General features: G+C 43.5%; 1 protein-coding gene and 1 pseudogene across 1 annotated transcript; one reads left to right on the top strand and one right to left on the bottom strand.

Moving 5' to 3' along the window:
• Window positions 1-1,350: 1,350 nt before the first annotated feature.
• THUMPD1 (THUMP domain 1 NAT10 acetyltransferase adaptor) lies at window positions 1,351-5,123 on the top strand. Its single transcript, XM_075058466.1, has 4 exons — window positions 1,351-1,592; window positions 2,016-2,196; window positions 2,565-2,813; window positions 3,392-5,123. Exons 1-4 carry the CDS (start codon window positions 1,377-1,379, stop codon window positions 3,718-3,720), a joined length of 975 nt encoding a protein of 324 aa, XP_074914567.1. The 5' UTR covers window positions 1,351-1,376; the 3' UTR covers window positions 3,721-5,123.
• Window positions 5,124-5,958: 835 nt separating this feature from the next.
• Window positions 5,959-15,549, bottom strand: LOC142045118 (acyl-coenzyme A synthetase ACSM4, mitochondrial-like; annotated as a pseudogene).
• Window positions 15,550-20,547: the final 4,998 nt, after the last annotated feature.

Raw genomic sequence — 20,547 nt, forward strand, 5'->3', positions numbered from 1 at the left:
TTCTGAGTGCTTAATTGAGTTTCCTCTGCACCACCCACAACTGCCTGTAGAAATTCTTCCTCCTGTTTCAAACATGTCCTGACATGCCCAAATCCAGAGCCTATCACTATAATTCACCAGAGCCTTTCACACAGCCCCAGCCCTGCAAAGATTTAGTGACTTTTAATTTATGTGTGGTCAATAATCCCACTGATGCCTAACAATTCCTGTAGAATTACGTGGGCCTCAAAGGCTTTGCAGGAACAAAGCTTCAGATAAGATGTAAACTCCACTTCCTGCTGGGGCTGTAACTGATAAATACTTCCATCAATTCATGAAGTTTCCTTTTTTGTGACACTCCTGCCCCTAGTGAGGCCTCCCTATTTGTCTCCTCTGCCCATTTTCACAAAGTGTCAAGGAACTTAATTACCTCCCCCCCCTTAATTGTCCAAGAAACTTGAGAGTTACTGCAGGGAGAGGAGGCTCTTACACAGAGGCACGCATAGAGACACCTGCCTTCGGAAACTACGCTACGGGCCACGTTTTTTCTGTCAACACATGTTCTCTAGTACCTCAGGCCCAGATTGACCTGTATAAAGAGCTTGGGTTTCAGCTGGTCCCTCTACACCATGACACCTTCAGGAGTTGGGAAGCAGCCGAAGCCCAGCTCTCCCTCCGCCGAGGTGTACGGGCTGGTGTTCGAGGCACCGGTGCAGAGCGGGACTGAGGTCTGCCGGCTCCCCCGCACTTCAGCGAGCGTCCGTCCTCTCCTCTCCTCTCCCCGGCCCACCGTTTCTCTCAGTTTTGGAATCACTAACACGAGGCCAGGCTGTAATCCTGGAACTGAAGTTCGGGGGAAGAGAAAGCCCCAAGGGCTACGAGCGACTGAGTTTGGCCACCACTGAGCGCCGAGTCCAGCATACTGTGCCTGGGGAAATGCTCAACCTCCCCCCCGGCACGAGTAAAGCCCGAGGTGGACTCTAGTTTTCGAGGGTGAGGTTTTGTTTTTTCCTTTACCTCCCCGGGCACTGCACCGCCGACAGCAAACACCGGCCGTCAGCAGAGCCTGGCAGCCGGCTGAGGCCCTCACTGGTGGGGATCCCCCCCCCCCGGAGCACCGCGGCAAGCGCATAGCCCGCGCCCCGCCACCCCCGGCCCCGGTCCCGGCCCCGGTCCCGGCCCCGACCCCGGCCCCGGCCCCGGCGGGAGGCGCCGCCGTCCTGGGCCCGCCGCCCCCCTCAGCGCTCCGCGGCGGGGCTGCGAGGCGGCGGCCGCCGCTGTTGCACGCCGGTCCGCGGGGCGGCGCTGTCCCTCGGCGGGCGCTGAGCGGGGAGCGGGCGGGCGGGCGGGGGCGGCGGTGACGCCATCGCGGCGGCGGCGGCGGCGGGTGGCAACCGATGGCCGCGGCGGAGCCGGCGGCGCGGAAGCGGCGGCCCAAGGGGCACTTCGCGGCGGCGGCGGGGCGGGCCAAGCGGCCCCGCGGCGGCGGGCGGCAGCTGGAGGCCGGCATGCGGGGCATCCTCATCACCTGCAACATGAACGAGCGCAAGTGCGTGGGGGAGGCCTACAGCCTCCTCGGCGAGTACGGGGACCTGCTCTACGGGCCCGAGCAGGTGCGTGCGGGCGGGCCCGGCCGGCCGGTCGCTCGCTCGGTGCTGGGCGGGAGGCGGCCCCTGAGGCGAGGGAGCGCGGCCCGGAGGCCGGGGAGCGCGGCCCCGCGCCGTGTCGGCCGCCCCCCGCGGGTCCTGCCCCCTCGCAGACCGGGGCAGCGGTAACGCCGGCGGGGCGGGGAGGGCAGCGCCGCGAGGCCTCCTCTGCCTTTCCGTGCGTTACAGAAACCTGCTGGTGTTCTCCACACACGCGAAAGTGCCGGTTTCTGTAAGCGAACCCCACCGCAGCCCCTCGGGTGGGCTGAAGGAGAGGCCTGTGCCCGTCGCCTCCAGGCCCCTGGGCGCGGAGGTGCCTTGCTGGCGGTTTTTAAGTTGTGGGCGCCGTCGCTCGGTGCTCACCAAACAAGAGATGGGCCTGGTGTGAAGTTTTCAGATCACGAGGAGCGGCTGTCTGGAAGCGAGAGGGAGGAGGATGAGGACGACGTTGAGGCTGCCCTGAAGAAGGAGGTCGGCCAGATCCGTGCCTCGACGGAGCAGAAGCTGCGGCGGTTCCAGTCGGTGGAGAGTGGTGCCAACAACGTGGTTTTCATCAGAACCCAGGGCATAGGTGGGATATCGACTGATGCTGCGTAATGCTGTGGGGTTAAACTGCTCTAAACAGTGCTAGTAACAGGCCACAGAGTGTGACTTCCAAGAAACTCGCGTATACCAAACAAATACAGGGTTTCCCATTCCCTTTGGTGTTGCCAGTGAATTTTGTCATTAGCACAGTCGCTAAAGGTAGAGGAATCTGTTTTGACAAAATAATCTTTGATTATTCAATTCTGATGCAGTAAAACAACTCTTTACAGAAAAGGATTGGAGGCTGACAGCAGTGCAGCCAAGCATGCGTTTCCCCTGCTTATTCTTTAGAGGGGGGAAGAGGTGGGAAAACGCCTTCAATTTGTTTCTTATACCTAGCTGTTTTTCTTGTAGAACCTGAGAACCTGGTGCACCATATACTAAAGGATATGCATGCCACTAAGAAGAAGAAAACAAGAGTTATTCTGCGCATGCTACCCATTTCTGGAACCTGCAAGGCTTTTATGGAGGATATGAAAAAATACACAGAAACGTTTTTTGAGCCTTGGTTTAAAGCCCCTAATAAGGGTACTTTTCAGATTGTTTACAAAGCTCGTAATAACAGTCATATGAGTAGGGAAGAAGTAATTAAGGAATTGGCAGGTATGTATGGATTTCACACAAAACTAAGAACAAGTATATAAGCAGCCCACAACTGCATGTGTAACTTACGTCAGATTATTGAAAGAGTTTTAATGAGCGTACATATTTAGTGCTTAAAATCTGTATGTTGAATTACAAAAGCTTCTCAAAGACTTAAAAAAGCTTGACATCAATATTCCTTGTTGGTGTTGATGTCTTGAGAGACAACAAGCAGAAGAGAGTACAGTGTTGAATATAATTTGGAGTGCCAGTTATATGTGGTTTGAAATTACTGGTATCAGGCTTTCTCTATGGATGCTATATTGAAATATTGTGTTACTATTTCCATAAAATAGCTTCACCTTACTCGAATACTTTGTTTCTTGGTAATTGCAGTGGGATAGTTTTTCAGTTACTTCAGTCCTGTTGGTGGTATAATCCAAGAGTCCTGCTCTGTTCTGCTATTTTAAGCAATTACAAAAATGAGTAATTCGTTACAACTAAGGGGGATGTTGCCTTCTCGCTGTCCTTTCAATAGGCCATGCTTATGCTCTGAAAAAGTTTTTCCAGCATCTTTTAAACTACATCTTGTTTTACAGGAATTGTGGGCAGCCTCAATCCAGAAAACAAAGTTGATCTTAATAACCCACAATACACAATTGTGGTGGAAATAATAAAAAATGTCTGTTGCTTGAGTGTGGTGAGAGACTATGTTCTGTTCAGAAAATACAATCTACAAGAGGTGGTGAAGAGCAACAAAGATGACACACTACAAACCCCATCAAGTCTGACAGAAGAACAGAACTCGAAGGTAGTAAAACCAGAAACTGAGGAGGAGGAGAAGAGCTCAGAAGAAGTAAAACAAGAGAACAAGAATCAAGGTGAAACAGAAGCTGAGCCCAAGGGGAACAATGCACTGACAGTGTAGAAAATGCGGTAGAAGGGAAAGGTAAACACAATCGAAACCTATTAAAGTTGCCCTAGAGTTCCGAAAGGGTGTTTTAAAGAGGAGAGTGGGTTTTGTTTTGAAATCTTGTTTTTAAAATCCACGTGTAAGAATTTTAATGCTCATTGCAGGTGGAGCTGATGTTACAGCAGATGTAAGAGTGCTCAAGAGTTCTTCACCTTTCTGGTGAAGCTTGCTGTCATTCTTCTACAGCTTTGTTCTGCATTGCCTTTACCAAGTACAAAAAGCAGGAGTCTGTGCATGCATATGTAAATGTGGCCATCCTGACATATACTGACTCTGCTTTGTTATATCTGATGGCTACAGAATCCAAAAGGCAGTGCAGAATCAGCTCTGTCAGGAAGTATTGACAGAAGTGAGAGATCTGAAAAAAAGACAGTTGATTGCAGAGGGTTTTTAAGGAAGTGATATGAGAACTTGTGTGACTGCAGAACTCAGATACATTTTTCTGTGTGAACAACAGAGTGAGCTAAACCTGATCATCTCCTGTATGATGGATGATTATATATATACACACACACATTGCTCTACAACGATATGCTAAGTCTTGAAAATGAATGGTAAGAACTGCTATGATCAAATTACTTGAATACTATGAGACAATTTAGAGTAATAGATTTGACTGTTCTAGAACAGTAGAAGTACAGTGCAGGCATTGCAGATGGTTTTAGCAAAAACTACATGTGTGTTTACATTAGCTGTGTATACAGCAGTTATGGGTTTATAGAAAATGCTGTAGTCACTGAACAGAATCCTTTTGAGTAATTTCCTTCAAATAGCCTTTTGCTGCTCTTTCCAAAGACTTAATCCTTTGGTGGTTTTATAAAGTCGTCTTGTTTTTATTTTTTGTTTTTTAGATCTCAAAATTTGAATTTAAATACTGCTTGGAAACTTCTTATAAAAGAAGCTCTCCATTATGCTCTACTGGATAAGGGGAATTAAGTTTAATTTTTGGTACAGTTTTAGCTTTACAGTATTAATTTTGTTTCAGATTGAAAGTAATGTTAGTGAGTCTTTCTATTGTCTGTCTGTTACAGCAGTTCTTTTGATATCCCATTGACTTTTAAAAAAAACAACCAAAACCAGTGCAGCTATAACCTGCTTTCCAGTAGAGTTTTGAGGATGCTTCCTGTACAACTGTCTAGCTTTGTTATTTCAGTTCTAGCATAAAATCTGTGGGTTGCTAATGGGAAAAGACTCATCTTGAAGAACACCACTTGTTACTTGCTGTGGTTTAATGAAAAGGATGTGTCAAGTCTCTCAATAGTGTTTAATTTATATTTTCCTCTTCTCTCAAAATTGTTTTAGAAGTTGGAAAATTAAAATTACTTTTACCACCCATTTATTAAAACTCTGCTTTCTTACCTCTGTTGGTGTTTTCTTTAACTTTTAAAGCTTTTTGCGTGTGGATTGAAGCCAGCAATGTCTAGGTCACACATAGGAAAGAACTATATGAGACCAGACATGAAGGCCAACTGTGAATGTTTATTGGTGGCTGATGTCGGTGATCACGATTCAAGGCAGCCTACTTGCTTATCTTATTAAGGACAAAGATAGACTCAGGGATAGTTTGTGGTTTGTTTTCCTTCTCTCTCTCACTCATCTGTGTGCCTACAGGACCTACAGTTCTTCAGAAGAAACTGCTGAATAGCTACCATCCATTTGTCAAGCCTGTGTCTGACATTTAGATGCTGCCTATGCTGCAGTCTTAAAGATGTCCGCATTCTTTTCCTTCTGATTTTTCATAATTTGCACTTAATGTGTTAACAATGAATGTTCAGTAATTCCTAAATCTTGAGGCTTTCAAGATTCATACAAGCAGTGAGCTTAATTTGGATGCATGCAAGATCTGTGGCCATTTCTGGGAACTTCATTATATACTATCACGATTTCTTCATTAATAAGCCTCTTTTGAGTTAAAATGAACACACTGCTCCTTCACCTGGTAATCACTTCTACTTGTACTGTAATTCTGAAAAGTGTTAGTGGCTGGAACATGTGTTTGCTTGATTTTTTTTTAAGCAAGAACACAGGCATTTAAAAACCAAACAGTTGGAGGTTTTAAACCTTGTTCATTATTACACAATCACTGCCTAATGGGTGAAATATAATCCTATGTTGGTGCTTGTAGTTGTAACAGAAAAGCTCCATTATGAATGAAATTGATAGGGATAGGCTTTTTTAGATTGCTTATCAAAACTAAATCTGTCCCCACTCCTTGTTCCTCAGTTCATTCTGTCTGATTTTCCTGGCGATTGTCTTTGGCAGCTGCTGGACAAATTCAGTCTGATTCAAAAGAGGAAAAAAGTAAGATCAGCAAATTTAATTTATAAACTTTCTTTCAGAACAGCATAGGTCTCCATCCTACTTAATTTAAATAAGAATTTGGTGACTGGGGAAATAACTAATTTGCTTTTAGATTGTGTTGTATCTACTATTTTCCAAAATAATCTTTAAATTAATACTTGACATTTTTCTTGCACAGCACATGTTTGGGCTTTTTTTGTTTGTTACTGTGTTTGAACTGAGTCTAATCTTCTGGTTTTAGCCTCTCCATGGTTTAAATAGGTGTTTGGGATTTTCTTTTTTTTTTAATACACTAATGTTTACTTGCCTTTCTGGAGTACTTGTATGGAGCCATCAGTGACTTTCTTGACAGTCTTGCAATTCACAGGCCAGTGTCTTTGGATCTTGTGACTTAAAGGAAGGAGACAGGACCACAAAAGCTTTTACCACCTACAAAGGGAAAATAAAAAAATACAGCATTTATTAAGCTAGAGCAACGTAACAAATGAGGCAATTAATTGAGAATGAGTGAGTATTGCCTGCAATACAAGCTTGCTGTGTTACACCTGCGCAGTAGAGCAAAGGAGAAAAGACTGTTTCTACCTTACATTAGTAAAGGTCCTAAGTAATACATGATCAAAGTTTAAAATTCTGCTTCCAAATTTGTAAGAGTTCTTTAAAGGACTGTTTTAAAGTTCTTACGTGCCAGGGCCTTTTCTGTAAACATATGTTGTTAAAGTAAAGAATATAATTCTCCAGGCGGTGGGTCAAAGTGCACATCAATTCTTACCAGAGACACCTTCACATTCAGCATCATGTTCTTTAGGAAACTAAGGATTATATTTTCATTAAAAAAAAAAAGGAATACAGGATATGCAAACTACGGCTCCTCTCAGGTAAAGTGATGGAAAAGTTTGTATAGCTACATTAAGTCTTATGAATTCAGTGGAACTTGAGTCTGTCACACAAAGCGTTTTATGAATAGGAGAGTGGCCACTGATTACCCCCCCTCTGTTGGGATTTGGGCTGCTGACAACAGCTGACTCAATGACAGGGCACTCTCTATTTCAAGTGGTCCGATACAATACCTAGAAGAGAGAAATTAAATGCTGAGTAGGTGAGAGGTATAGTTATTTTTTAGACATTCCTTGGCTTTTTAACCGAAATACACAAACTCAGAGGAGATGATGACATCATCAGATCTCCCCATAAACCATATATCTGTATATTTCCATCCTCATCCATGCTCCCTATGTCTCCAGTGATATAGAAGCTCCCACGGATTGTGAAAGCAGTTTTCACTGGATCATCCTGTTGAACAAGCAACAATTAAATATTGTAAATATTGAGAAGCCTTAAGCTTAGAGATGACTTTTGCCTCTTCTTTGGACACTACCCATAGTATCTTTCATTGCTTGTTTCTGAATGTAAGAGTGTCCTGGTTTCAGCTGGGATAGAGTTAATTGTCTTCCTAGTAGCTGGTACAGTGCTATGTTTTGAGTTCAGTATGCGAAGAATGTTGATAACACTGATGTTTTCAGTTGTTGCTCAGTAGTGTTTAGTCTAAATTCAAGGATTTTTCAGCTTCTCAAGCCCAGCCAGTGAGAAAGCTGGAGGGGCACAAGAAGTTGGCACAGGTCACAGCCAGGGCAGCTGACCCAAACTGGCCAAAGGGGTATTCCACACCATGTGACGTCATGCCCAGTATATAAACTGGGGGGAGTGGGGGCAGGGGGAATTGCCCCTTGGGGACTAACTGGGTGTTGATTGGCAGGTGGTGAGCAATTGCACTGCGCATCATTTGTACATTCCAATCCTTTTATCATTACTGTTGTCATTTTATTAGTGTTATCATTATCATTATTAGTTTCTTCTTTTCTGTTCTATTAAACCGTTCTTATCTCAACCCATGAGTTTTACTTCTTTTCCTGATTTTCTCCCCCATCCCACTGGGTGAGGGGGAGTGAGTGAGCGGCTGCGTGGTGCTTAGTTGCTGGCTGGGGTTAAACCACGACAAAGAGCTTGTGCTTGCTTCTTCCAGAGGGGCAAATTTACCACAAGGGCAGATACAGAACTGAAGATCAGACAGTAGGTCTGCAGAAGAATGGGGGGGAGAATGGAAATTTCCTAAGTTGGAACACCGTCAAGTCAAGAAGAGCCACAGCTCTTTAGCATTGCACCTGCTCCTGTTGGTATAAATACATACCACACTGCAGGCATGAACTGGCTTTCCGCAAATTCACTTTTGGCTTGCCAGGCACTGAGTGAAAAAAGTAAATGGCCGCTTGGCATCCATTTTGATAGCAATGTCTCCTCCTTTCCCAGGAGGCAGAACACCATCATTTTCGTCTATAATCTGCAATAGGAAAGGCAAATAGGTGATTATAACTTCCCATTTTAAGAGAGCTGTGTTCTAAAACTAACCATCAGCCAACAGCTCAACTGAAAACATCAGCCTGCCCTGAATACCACTGTATGGTACCGAAACTTGTACAGTATGTTGTACTCTCTTGTGTTTTACTTCCTATGAAATCAACAGCAAACAGAAAAGGGGACCACCGCACCCGAGTATTGTAGGGGGGAGCTGCCTTTCCCAAGGAACCTGGCTTAACTTTCATTCCTTTCATATCTGCACATATCATTGCCTGTTGGAAAAGACAACCAGCCCAGGTATTTTTCATGGACATTCCTGAGGCTATTCCTGTTCTTGTACTATGCCCACTGTTGAGCTAGCATAAAATCTAAATCTTCCATCTGTGCAAGCCAAAACATTTGTGAACTTCACTGAGAGTCTTGAACTCTAAAGATCAAGATAGATTACAGCTTAAGTAGTCTTAGAAGCAGTATCATAAACAAGCCATAATTCTAAGCAAAACGATAAACCCTCTTGTAGGCAATTGCCATGTATTCTAATGCCATTTTTCTTTTTAGTCAAATATATATGGCTGAGTTCCATATTTACCAAGAGGAATGGGATATCTAAGTCCCCTAAGTGATATTTGAGTTGTAACCCTTTACAAAAAAAAACTGAACGTACAATTTTGGTTTGGCTGTAGCCTTTATAGATCATCCTGTTCAGCTTTTCCACTGTGCTATCACTTCTAGGTTGAGTGGTTCCCCTCTGGTCAAACAGTGCTTCAGTGTCTTGACTGCATACCTTCATAGACAGAAGACATTGCTGAGTATCAGAGGACAGAAAGGGACAAATTCTGCTCTCCCTGACATCCATATGTCCAACCCCATGACTTCAGGATACACCGGACACTCTTTGAGTTAGGGTTAGGGTTGAGAGAAAGCCTAGAGCTCCAGCTGGAGTGGGGCTGGAAAGGGGCTGCCAAAGTGGTGAGCTGCAAAGATGCACAGCAGTGATGGCAGTGCAGCCACACATGTGCCTTCAAGGATGAATACTGGCCTCTATTGACTGTCTCTAACACCTCAGGGCAAAATTTGCTCTGGGTTGGAGGCACCTGAGGGGTGGATTTCATCACCTCTCTGCAATGCTAAGGAAGAGGTTCTACCTTCTCACAGCCCCTGCCTCCAGCACAGAATTTCCACCCCTCTGAGAGTTTAAGTGGCTATGAGGACCCATAGAAATGACTGTTAAAGAGCGAGGCAATAGCTTGAAGAGACACGGCACAGTTACTTGTTAACAGACGCGCGGTACCTGGTGAGGCCACGCTGTACCAGCATGTGGTAGGCAGTTGGGGCGCTGCACAGTTGTCACTGGGTATCTGCACAAGGTCTGACAAATGAAAGAAAAAGGGTTAAACAATATTGTTTTGGGAAAAAGCTTGCTGCTAACTATTCCTTTTTAATCCATACTAGGGCACAAATTACAAGACCTGATTGTAACCTCACTTACATGGAAAGCAAAATAATTGCTGTCACTGTCAGTATTCAGGAAAGGTGTTACAGTGCCCCAAACATCAGCTGATACATGGACTGTGGTAAATCACTGGTGTACCTAATTTGTCCTGATGCTCACTTGAAGCACAAGTACCACGCCTTGGTATGAAACCCTGGCCCTGGAGGTGCAATGCAAGTTTTGCAGAGGACTTCAGTAAAGCCCACATCTCACTCTAGGACAAAGTCAGGCACCTCAAAATGGAGGCACCTAAAATTAAAGGTTTCTTTTGAACATTTTTCTTGTGTAAGTCTTTTATCTAGCCCCACACTTTCTAAAATGGACTGTCGCAAATCTTTAGACATGCTGCAATTTCCTCAGCTGTCCTGAAAAAGGGCCTGTTGCGCAGAGCCAAGTCTTCATGACCTCTGGGCGAGCTGCTAGTCATGCTGTATTAAAAGGTTGTTTTGGACTGGCAAATTTATATATCCTTCTTTACCTGGGACAGAACACAGGACATGAGTGCCTTGCTAGAAAAACAAAGATCTCGGCTTAGCCTTTATTTTCTGACACACCTTTATTTCTCATCCGTAACACCAGCAGATAGATGATTCACAGTCACTCAGGTAGAGCTAAGCCTTACTTTTTTTGTTTTTAACCTCACTTCTGCCTGCAGTGAAAATTTTCTCAGAGAGAGGGACAGGTAGCAATAAATAAAAGTAAGGGGAAGACCTCTCTTTCACCAGCCTTCAGTCCAGCCACACCATGGGTAAAGCAGCCTCTACTATCAAACTTCATTTTGTGCAGTGATGTCAAACCCCATGCACGCTGCAGGTGGGTGTTTGCAAGGCCAAGACATTTATACAAAAAAGAAAACCAAAGCAGCAACTACCATTTTAGAAAGGAAATGAAATGGGATTAAAATCCCCACATAACCCCCACATGTTAGGAAGCTACACTTTTCCACATAGGTGCTTTGAGCCATTTGGGAACAGCACTCTTCCCTTTTTATTAGATTAAAACTCAGAGTGGCTTGAGAAGCTTGAAAATAATTTAAGAACAAGCCAATCTCAAAGCTTCAGTGTTTTCCAGTACTGACTTGCCTTTCTTAAGGGTCACAGCAGTGTAATTAAAGTATTAATTTACATATAATTCAGCTCATTTATCATTTCAATAGTGAAATACAGTAGGAGAGAGCTTTAAGTAATAGCAGTAACTCCTACTGATCGGAAGCAGCTGGTAACATCCTGTGCCCAAGAGTCATGCTGCAAAATCCTTCCTGTATTATATTCCTTTTCAAAGAAAAATCACCTTGTGGTTATGCCATCTTAAAACAGCTAATCCCATAAACCTAAGCAGCTTAGTTTTGTGGCCTGCCTGGAAAACAACATGAAATATGAGTAACTGTTCATTGTGAGTATGGTGTTCTTACATTTAAGATTGCTCTTAGATCAAACTGTGGCATGGCACGTACAAAAACACATGTGCCCTGGAACCACAGACCAAACCCACTCCCAACAGCTGCCTTTAGCCAAGCAGCGTCTGACATGTTCCGCATCACGTCTGAGGGAATCAAATTCATCCAGCATCTGTTGAAGACAAAGTTGGCCAATGTAAGGGAGTCTGCAAGTGGAAATTAAGAACGTGAGGGTCTTTTTGTTTTGTTTTGTTTTTTTTTCTTAGAAAGGCATGTTAAATTTGATTAGAAACTCAAGAGCTCAAATAAATGCCTTTTGCCTAGCCTTTATACTGATGGCAAAGATAAAGAAAAACAAGTGGTATCCTAACTCATTACTTAGCCTAGATTAACAGGCAAGTAGTTTCTAAAATGGAGCCACATACCACATTGAACACGATCCTTGCTTCCTGGGTACAATTCAGCTGAGGAGACCAAAACAAATGGCACGTACAGTATTGTGGGAGCCTCATCATCTATCATAAATTTGTCACATAAAAAACCTCTTCTGTGTGCTTCACATTTCAGAGCTGTAAAGCTGCAATTAGCTGAATACTTTACCTTCCATAGAGAAAAAAAACCCAAACCAAAGCTTCCATGGGAAAGTTCAACCATTTCGGGAGAGCCTGTGCTGCCACTGGTAAAATAGATTGCCATTGGATCCTGTTTTTTTGTCTTCATGCAGTTATGGACACCAGGGGCAGCCCTTAAAAAAACCCGAAAGGTTATATGAAACAGTGGCTGGTGTTATTCAGCACACTTAGGTTGGATTCTTTGTGCCCAATATATGCAGGACTGTTTGTATAGTGAGATGTGAGGGATGAGAAACTACTAAGATCCCCTCACTCTTGCAGTACTAGCTCTGTATTAAAAGTGTTGCTGATCTTGCTTGTCAACTGTTCTTCATGTCCACCTTCTCCAGAGCAAAAATGCCAACTGGCTCTCTTTTATTTGCCGCCTTAACCACCAAAGGCCCAGCATCTTGTGTTTGACCAAAGTGCCCTCCAGAAAGCGTATCTTCCAGCCTTAATGTGATTAGCTGAATAACGACCCACTATTTCTTTTGGTAGGTGGTCCCACTAGTTAATTATCCTCGTCATGTTTGGGAAGTATGGGGACGCTCAAACTCTTGTTCATCTGGCACATGACAGGGAAATATTTCTCATCTCTCACTAGGATGAGAAAGCAAAACCGTTTTTCTCTGCCGGGACTGATGTTCAAAAAAGGTTTTGCTTGGCATGCAAACATTGCCCATGCCTGCCAGGTGGGGTGCAGGGAGCCTGTCTCCCCGTGCCGGCTGCCGCGGGGATCTCACGCCGGAGCCCCGCAGCCTCCTGGCCGGCTTCGCAGTCAGCGACGGCAGCCGAGGCCATGGGGAGCTGGAAGTGAGGGCAATTAGCCCGCTAGGTAGGCAGGCTGCTGCTGATCTGGTGAGACAGGGAGCCAGGCAGGACAGCAGCCCAGCGCTCTGGGATGACTGGGAGCCAGGCGGGACAGCAGCCCAGCACTCTGGGAAGACTGGGAGCCAGAGAGCTGAGCAACCCTGGAGCCAGACAGCCGGCACTTTGCAAGGCAGCCATCCGGGGAAAGCAGACAGCCTACCTGCCTGACCGCCAGTGACAGCCTCTGCAGGACTGACGCAGTTCCAGACAGTATTTAGGTTTTATCAAATCAATTTTGCCCTCTGCCATGGAACTGAGCCATGGAATATTAGCCCGGCATGAAAGAGGATTCATCAAATCGACTTGACAATGTTTTAGTAGCTCTAGGAGGTTTGAGAATGCAGTGTTACTGCTTCCTCGGTCTTCCAGTTTAGTGACACTGAAGTGGGCAGTTGTTTGAAGGAGCAGATGGAAATACAGTGAGACTGTACAGTGAGCTGCACAGGTAGTGCTAGTTCAGACACCTGTGGCTGTGAGAACACATGGTACATCTTGTAAAGCTCCTAAAGTGACTGAGGAGCTTGGATCCCGCCTTGAAAGACTGGTTTTAGCTAAAAAGATGCTTTTAACAAAATACCAGCTGGTAAAATCACACCTAGGGCCTTGAGCAGATTGCAGCAGGGTATTTGCTTCCCTTCCCCACTCTGCCTCTCCTCTCCTTCCACAGCCCCATGCGCTGCAGTGAAGAGCTGGCTCTTGGGGGCCATTTTAGTAGCTGCTTTTCAGCAGTGAGGCAGGTGGATTCCTAAACATATTAGGTTCATTTTGCAATGCCCTTTTTTAGCCTTCCGTAGTGAAAAGCTACTCACATTAGCCTTTTTATCATCAAGTTTTAGGAATATGGATTGGAATAATCTGTACAGAATATTTTTCTTTGAGCTTTAGAATGTAAATAGGCCACAGCTGTCAATAAAAGAGGCTTTCCTGTCCATTTTCCCATATTATTTCATAGTCATATATAACAAACATAGACATACTAAGACTGTACTTATTTTTTAATTAGCAATTTGGCTAGTCTTCATAGAAAAGAGACTAAATTGCCTTCTCTCTCCCCCCTCAAAGGTATCTAGTTCATTAATGAGACAGAAGTGCACAACTGTGTTTAAACAACATGAGAAATCTACTTGAGATAACTATGATGGAGTTAAAGTAGAAGGCGCTTACTTAAGCAAATCACTGAAGCTCAGCCCTGCTGCTTTCAGATACAATTATCTTCGTTTTCAGAAACTGGCATTTGGATGCAACCGGGTCCACCACAGGAGCAAGCACATCAGTTGTAATAATACACCTATTCTTGGAAGCCAGCAATCTATAGCAAATGTCTTGTGCTGTCAGTTGTGTTGTCCCTTGGATGATGATAACATCCAAAAGTGCAATAAAATTGTAAATTTATCGGGTATTTTTCACTTTCAGTCCTGATCAGTTTATAGCTTCTCCTGATTTGTTGAATACCAGCACTATTCAATGCAGAAATGAGAAGGTAAAACAAGTCCCACACACCTGAACTTGAATACAGATGTTCAGATGTGCAGTACAAAACAGCTTCTGTTTCTGCGAGATCCTTTGCTCCAGGCACAATGTAAGTAGAAAGTGTAACTTTGGGGCAGCAAACACTTGCAGCTTTAACTTAAGTCTGTTGAAGTTAAATCAAATTGATTTAACACAACCAAATTGATTTAACCCAATCAACACAAGCCATAGAAAATGAAAGAAAAATGGTGAAGGTAATTCCAACAGTCATAAGAGACTACCCCTGTCAGCCCCTTTGATTGTCAAATGTTCAAGCTTCAAAGTCAAATAAGAAATGTAATTGTTAAATGAATTGCTAAGCAACTTTTGGCATAGAAGGTAACAAACAATCTACAGACCATTAAGAATGATGCAAGTCACCTGTTTGCATACAAGCCACGTTCAGCAGCCATCACTCTGGGATTTGGGGTAGAATCACTAAAACTTGGTCTCCTCGCAGATTGCGTGGCCCAGAGAGCACATTGGCCACTTTTGGGGACAGGAAACCCAGCTCTTCAAAGCTCCATTTAATTTCATCTCCTTTTCCATTTATTCATCACAGAGCTGGATTTGATGGTCCCTTTCGTTCCTATACACAACGCAAGGGTAAATAGCATGCTGCTTACTTCTGAGACTCCTGTAGTTCCTTACAGAGATTTTGGGATGCTCCAGGCAGTGGAATCTGATAGTGTTACATATTCTAGGGCAGGGATATAAGCATGTTTTATTTAAAAGAGCCCTCTTCCAAGGCACGTATAAGTTGGTGTGTGTATCTACCTGATTTGCAATGCTCATAAATGACTTAGAGGCTTTTTTGAACCCAGCACTGCACACACTGCTCTCACTGAATGAGAATCACAGAGACAAAGCACCACGTCCCCTCTGATGCTAAAGCAAATCGCCTCTCCTTTCTCTGCAACGTGAGATGATGTTAAAACAGAAATAAGGGAGGAAACTCCAGTCTCACTGAAGCCAGTGATAGTTTTAGATTTGACTTTGGGGATAGGGGCACACTTTCACTAAAAATACTGAATCTACAAGGTCAGAAATGCTTCCTTTCCTATTTGAGACCATTTGTCCAGCACATCACTTGCAAAATTAAAGTACTCGGGTACTTCCTGTTCACGACTGATAGCTTCATAATCTGAGAAATTCAAAGGTGAAAAAGTCTTGTGATACTGGTGGAATAATCTGCGGAGTGTCTGGATGCTCCGTGGGGACTGCAACACTTGAAATTCAAGTAAAATCTTCATGGCACAAAAGCAGATATATGGGGGCTTTTGAAGACGATAACCATCAGAACTATTTTTTAATGATTATTTCCCTCCTACAAGAGACAGAAAAATCAATAATAGTATTATGATGTGCACATTCCCAGATGAGCTGTTGGCTCCAGATGGAACAGATGTATACAGAGCAGCAAGTCCACCTCTTTATGACATTTTATCCCACCTCTCCTTATGGGTAAGCTAGAGCTCTGGTAACCCTTCTAAGTCTCCTGCTTTTTCATCTGTCTCTGAGGTTTCTCAGAGAATTCCCCTTGGAGCTGACAATTCCTATTCTATCCAACCAAAGTAGGGGCTTGAAACTCTGAACAGCTGGGTGTGAAAAAAAAACCAAACTAAAACCCCCAACACAAACCAAAAAAAAACCCCAAGAACTTTTCACAACTTGTACACACTATTCCCATGTTTTAAGCACCACAGCAGTCTCACCCAGCCCTACAAGGCTATCAATGGCAAACGAGATTTAGTTGCCATCTTCTGTTTCTGGTTTTTGCCTCAGAATCCAGGATATAATCATCACACACAACTACTCAAAGACCAAGGTAGCCGCTAGCAAGCAGGGGTGAGGGGTCTGTGCATTTAGCTGATATGGAAGAGATGTGATAAACATCCTTACTGTTGCTTTTGTTGCTAAAGCAATAAACGTTAACCAGAAGTATGTTCCACATTGCACCATTTGCTCTGCCTTCCTTTTGTCCAAAGAAAAGATTGTGCCCCCTCCTCTCCCCAGCGTTTGCCTTGTATTAGATAGCAAAATATCATGAATAACTCAGAGGTCGTTTTCCCCATTCTATTATTGATTTGTTTACTGGACTAATGCTTTTGCTACATCTGCATTTGTCCTTTATATAAATATAGAGTTGCATGTGGTTTCACAAAGTACCATTTGTAGTTGTGTATTACCCTGAAAATGCTTTGCAAAAGAGTGAAGTGAATTAGAGCCATATGTATGGGAACATGGTGCTCAGGATACATTCAGCTTCAGAGGCTAAAAGATATAGATGGAGGCTTTTTCTTTTTTCACATAGTCTGGTTATGACATATTGCTTCTTATATCTATCCTTAACATGTTATGAAAAAAAGCCTGATTCCAGAACTCACAGTTAATCAGTGAAATCTTTGTAGCATTGGCTGCCATTTTATTTTTCCCTTAGATCTGAGCCAGCGACTGCAGACTCAGACCTAGATAATGTTCTTGCAGAAAGAAGCTACTTCTTCAGTCTGCTTGATACAAACCAGAAAAGTATAACTGCCTCTGGTAGTCCACCCTCCTTCATAAAAGTGAGAATCATGTGAAGAAAGAGGAATAAAACACGGCATTATGTTTTTTTTGGTTTTGGGTTTTTTTTACATTTGCAGATGGCTTCTTTCATTTTTGGGAAGACTAAGTATTTGAACACCTACTAAATAAAAACTAATTTCTCAGGGTGTTTAAATAGGTTGTGATTACCTGGAGATGTTATCTGTGATCAGGTGAGACTTCTTTCAACTCCTCATATATCTTGCCTAGTAATTGTCGAGTGTTGCCTCCTCCTCACTCACTTTAGTTCTCTGAGCGGTTATAGCCCTTCATTAGTAGCACACATCACGTTCCATGGTGGGGATTATTTCCCCCCGAAAGTGCAGATTTCATTTCTCAAATTACCTTCTGAAGAAAGGTGCAATCACTGAAAAAGTTGAGAGAAGAAGGAAAGAGCGCTGAGTATGAATGACTGCGTTTCTGGTTTACTGCCTTTGAAGAATGGATAATCCACCATACATTAATACAGAACTCTACCCTATGGCACCAATGGCATTGGAAATGGCAACAGTGGGGCTTTATTTTCAGATTCTGGTGTTAAACATAGTATGACAATGGGTATGATAAAGATATGAAGATTTTCAGAAGCCTGGTGCCAATAAATATCACCTGTAATATCTGATGGATGCTTCTGTGGAGAAAATACATCCAGTTCAGACGCGGGCCGTCAGCTCTGAGGAGGACAGTAAAACTCAAACTACAAAGTCATTGCTATGAAATAGGGTAACAAAGGGATGAGACACAAAATCCATGCTCTGGAAGGCAGCAACGTGATGCAGGAACTCACCTATTCAATTATGAGACACTTGGTTCAGGTGAATCTACTGCAGTCACAGTACAGTCTGCTAGTATTGCTACTGCAGGCACTAAGCCCTGCAAGGGGAAAATATTTTTAAACTAAGACCTAGATAAATAAAAGCTATACATAAGCATACACATAGACTATATAATATATAAAGACTGTATATAAATATAGGTATTTAAAAGACACGTAGATGTGGCACTTAAGGACATGGTTTAGTGGTGGACTTGGCAGTGTTAGGCTTACAGTTGGACTCGATGATCTTAAAGGTCTCTTCCAACCTAAATGATTCTGTGATTCTACATAGAGGCAATAAAGGGTATAATTAAGGATCAGAGTCAGGAAACAGAGATGCTGCTAGAAACGATAAGCACAGATAGCAGCCATGGAAGTAATGGACTATGGAAACGCAGAACCAGGCTGTTAGAGCCCACATGTGGAACCTCTGCAGGCATCAATGCATGGCCAATCTTCCAGGAAAACTGCTAAATTGCTATGTATTAGGAGTATCTGAAAGCTTTCAAGTCACTTTTGCAAACTGAATGTAAACTCTGAAATTACTCCTAAGTAAACTATCCAATTTGGCATCAGTGTCTTTGTGCAAGTCATGTACAACTCTCTCTGCCTGTCTTCTGTGTCTTGTTGTGGACTCGGAGCCAGCTCCCCTGACCTATTGCTGTGGAGTTCACTGTTAGAAGATGACCCCTCTGCAGTTCGGTAAATCACACAGTGATATTCTGAAAAAGCAGACATTCAAAGCTAAAGTAATTGTAGGCTACCTGTCTCTCATTTTAACACCTTTTAAAAAGGGCGTACAGCAGACTGCCTGAAGTGACAGTGTTTACTGATGTTACAGTGATCTGAAAAGAGAATTACCCCATTTTTCTGATCTGACTGCTATTTAACTGGTTCTGCTTCTCCTCTTACCATTTTTCAGTCAAGATTGGGAGCAAGGATAACTTTTTCTTAAGGTGGCTGGAAGCCCACGTACTCGGGCAGAGAAATTAAAATGGACAGGGCAATGACAACCACATGAAATTCCCAGTGAAACCTGGAGAAGAACACAGTGCAGTGCTCAGTTCTTTGAATTTACACTTCAGGAGCACATACAGTAAGATTCAGAGCAAGAACATTTGGGTCAGGGTTTGATGAACTTCACACCTCTGTAACAGGGCACAATATCTTCTGTCTGCTCTCCCCATGTGGCAAATGACTTCTCCCATTCCTCACTTTACTGTGGCTGTTAAATGGCTTTCAAGCTGTGTAATACACACAGACACACACACAAAGAGCCATTCTGAGCACATGGTGTTTCTAGCATACGTACACGAGAGGGCATTAAGCCCATCTTCAATCCAATGTGGAGAGACTGAAATCAACGAGTGAGTTTGCTCACAAGTTCGCAAGGCAGCCAGATTTGGCCCTGTTCCCAGGGTAAAACAGGGTAAATTCCTAAGAGCACTCAGGGGCAGCAATAGCTCTAGTGACATCCCCCTGGCTGCCTGCACCATGTAAGTACATTTTGAGACACACAACACAGCTGCTACTGTTTGGAAATGTCATAAACTATTATTCAGTGCAATAATACACACACAGATGGGTCAGCCTAATTTGTCCTTGAAGTCCTAGAACAGACAAATAAGAAGTAGGACAACTCCCAAACAGTGAGTGTGCTATAGCAGCCTTCTGCCAGCACACATAGAAAAAAACCAGTTGACCAATGATTTTCATTGTAGTAACAATGAAATCCAGAGAAGTTTCTAATTTTCTTACCAAAATGTAACTACCTGCTCCCAGAAAGCAGAATTCAGAGCAGCTGTTGATGCGAATGTAGTAGAGAACCACCCAAGGCAGATGATGCAGTTCCTTTCTGGCACATCTGTTGCTTACTTCAAGTACACCACTTTGGACAGGAGGCAGCCTAAAGACTTTCTCTGTGGAATGAATCTCCAAAGGACTGATTAATAAAAAAACCCAAACCACCCCCTTTCAGTCACTTTTGTTATTTCCTTAAAAAAATGTAATGCTCTCAGCATGCAAATACTCCAGAGAGTGGGGTTTAGTTTTCACTTGAGGTCTAAGTCTGATCCTGAAGAAATACATTTTCTACTATCCCCTGGTTTCAGTAGTGGAAGCTCAGATCCATTTAGATAGATGTAATCTACATGGACACAGCATTTTGTGCATTTGTTTTCTCTTTGTTTTTGACCTCAGGCAATTATGTGCTTTGTAGCTGGAAAGCAAAGCAATATCCATTTCAGAGCTTAAGGGTATGAAAGAGGTGAGATCCACCTGCAGAACCTTCCTGGCACAGCCTCTCTTGGGACTTGTGTTTGTTTGCCAGTTAATAACTCAATTAGCTGTCCCAAAAGGTCATCAACAGCTTTACTACACAGCACGTTTGCTATTTTCCCAGGCTCTTGGTACAACAGCAGATGTGCTCATGGGTACTGCATAGTGGGTTTACAGTGGAACCAGGAAATTTTGACATAAATAACACTGGACTTTTTTTGGTTCACTGGTGTTTTTGTGCTCCCAGTAAACACAGCCTTGGTCATAGAGTTCAACTACTACTTATATCTTCTGAAGCAAGAATAAAGTGTACACAGGCTGTGCTGTAGCAGCACTGTGTGAAGAGCAGGTGCTACAGAGGGGTAACAAGAAATGTGAGATGTGACCTAACGGGGATGATCTAAACCTCTGCTGCACCCGTACCCATGTAACTGTGCTTTGCTGTTACAGAAATATCTCACAGTCTGAACGAACTACTCAGTCCAGGAAATCCTTGATTATATTTAATCCTGAAACTATATGTGACCCAGCACTGGCTAAAGCTGGAAGTCCGATCATCAACAATTATTAA

The sequence above is a fragment of the Buteo buteo genome, chromosome 27 (genome assembly GCF_964188355.1).
Source record: "Buteo buteo chromosome 27, bButBut1.hap1.1, whole genome shotgun sequence".
NCBI lineage: Eukaryota > Metazoa > Chordata > Aves > Accipitriformes > Accipitridae > Buteo > Buteo buteo.

Bases quoted from the DNA above. Each gene is read 5' to 3' on its own strand.
- THUMPD1 (XM_075058466.1), top strand. From the start codon at position 1,377: ATGGCCGCGGCGGAGCCGGCGGCGCGGAAGCGGCGGCCCAAGGGGCAC. The intron at 1,593-2,015 runs GTGCGTGCGGGC...CCTGGTGTGAAG, and splicing joins TGCTCTACGGGCCCGAGCAG to TTTTCAGATCACGAGGAGCG. The intron at 2,197-2,564 runs GTGGGATATCGA...TTTTTCTTGTAG, and splicing joins CATCAGAACCCAGGGCATAG to AACCTGAGAACCTGGTGCAC.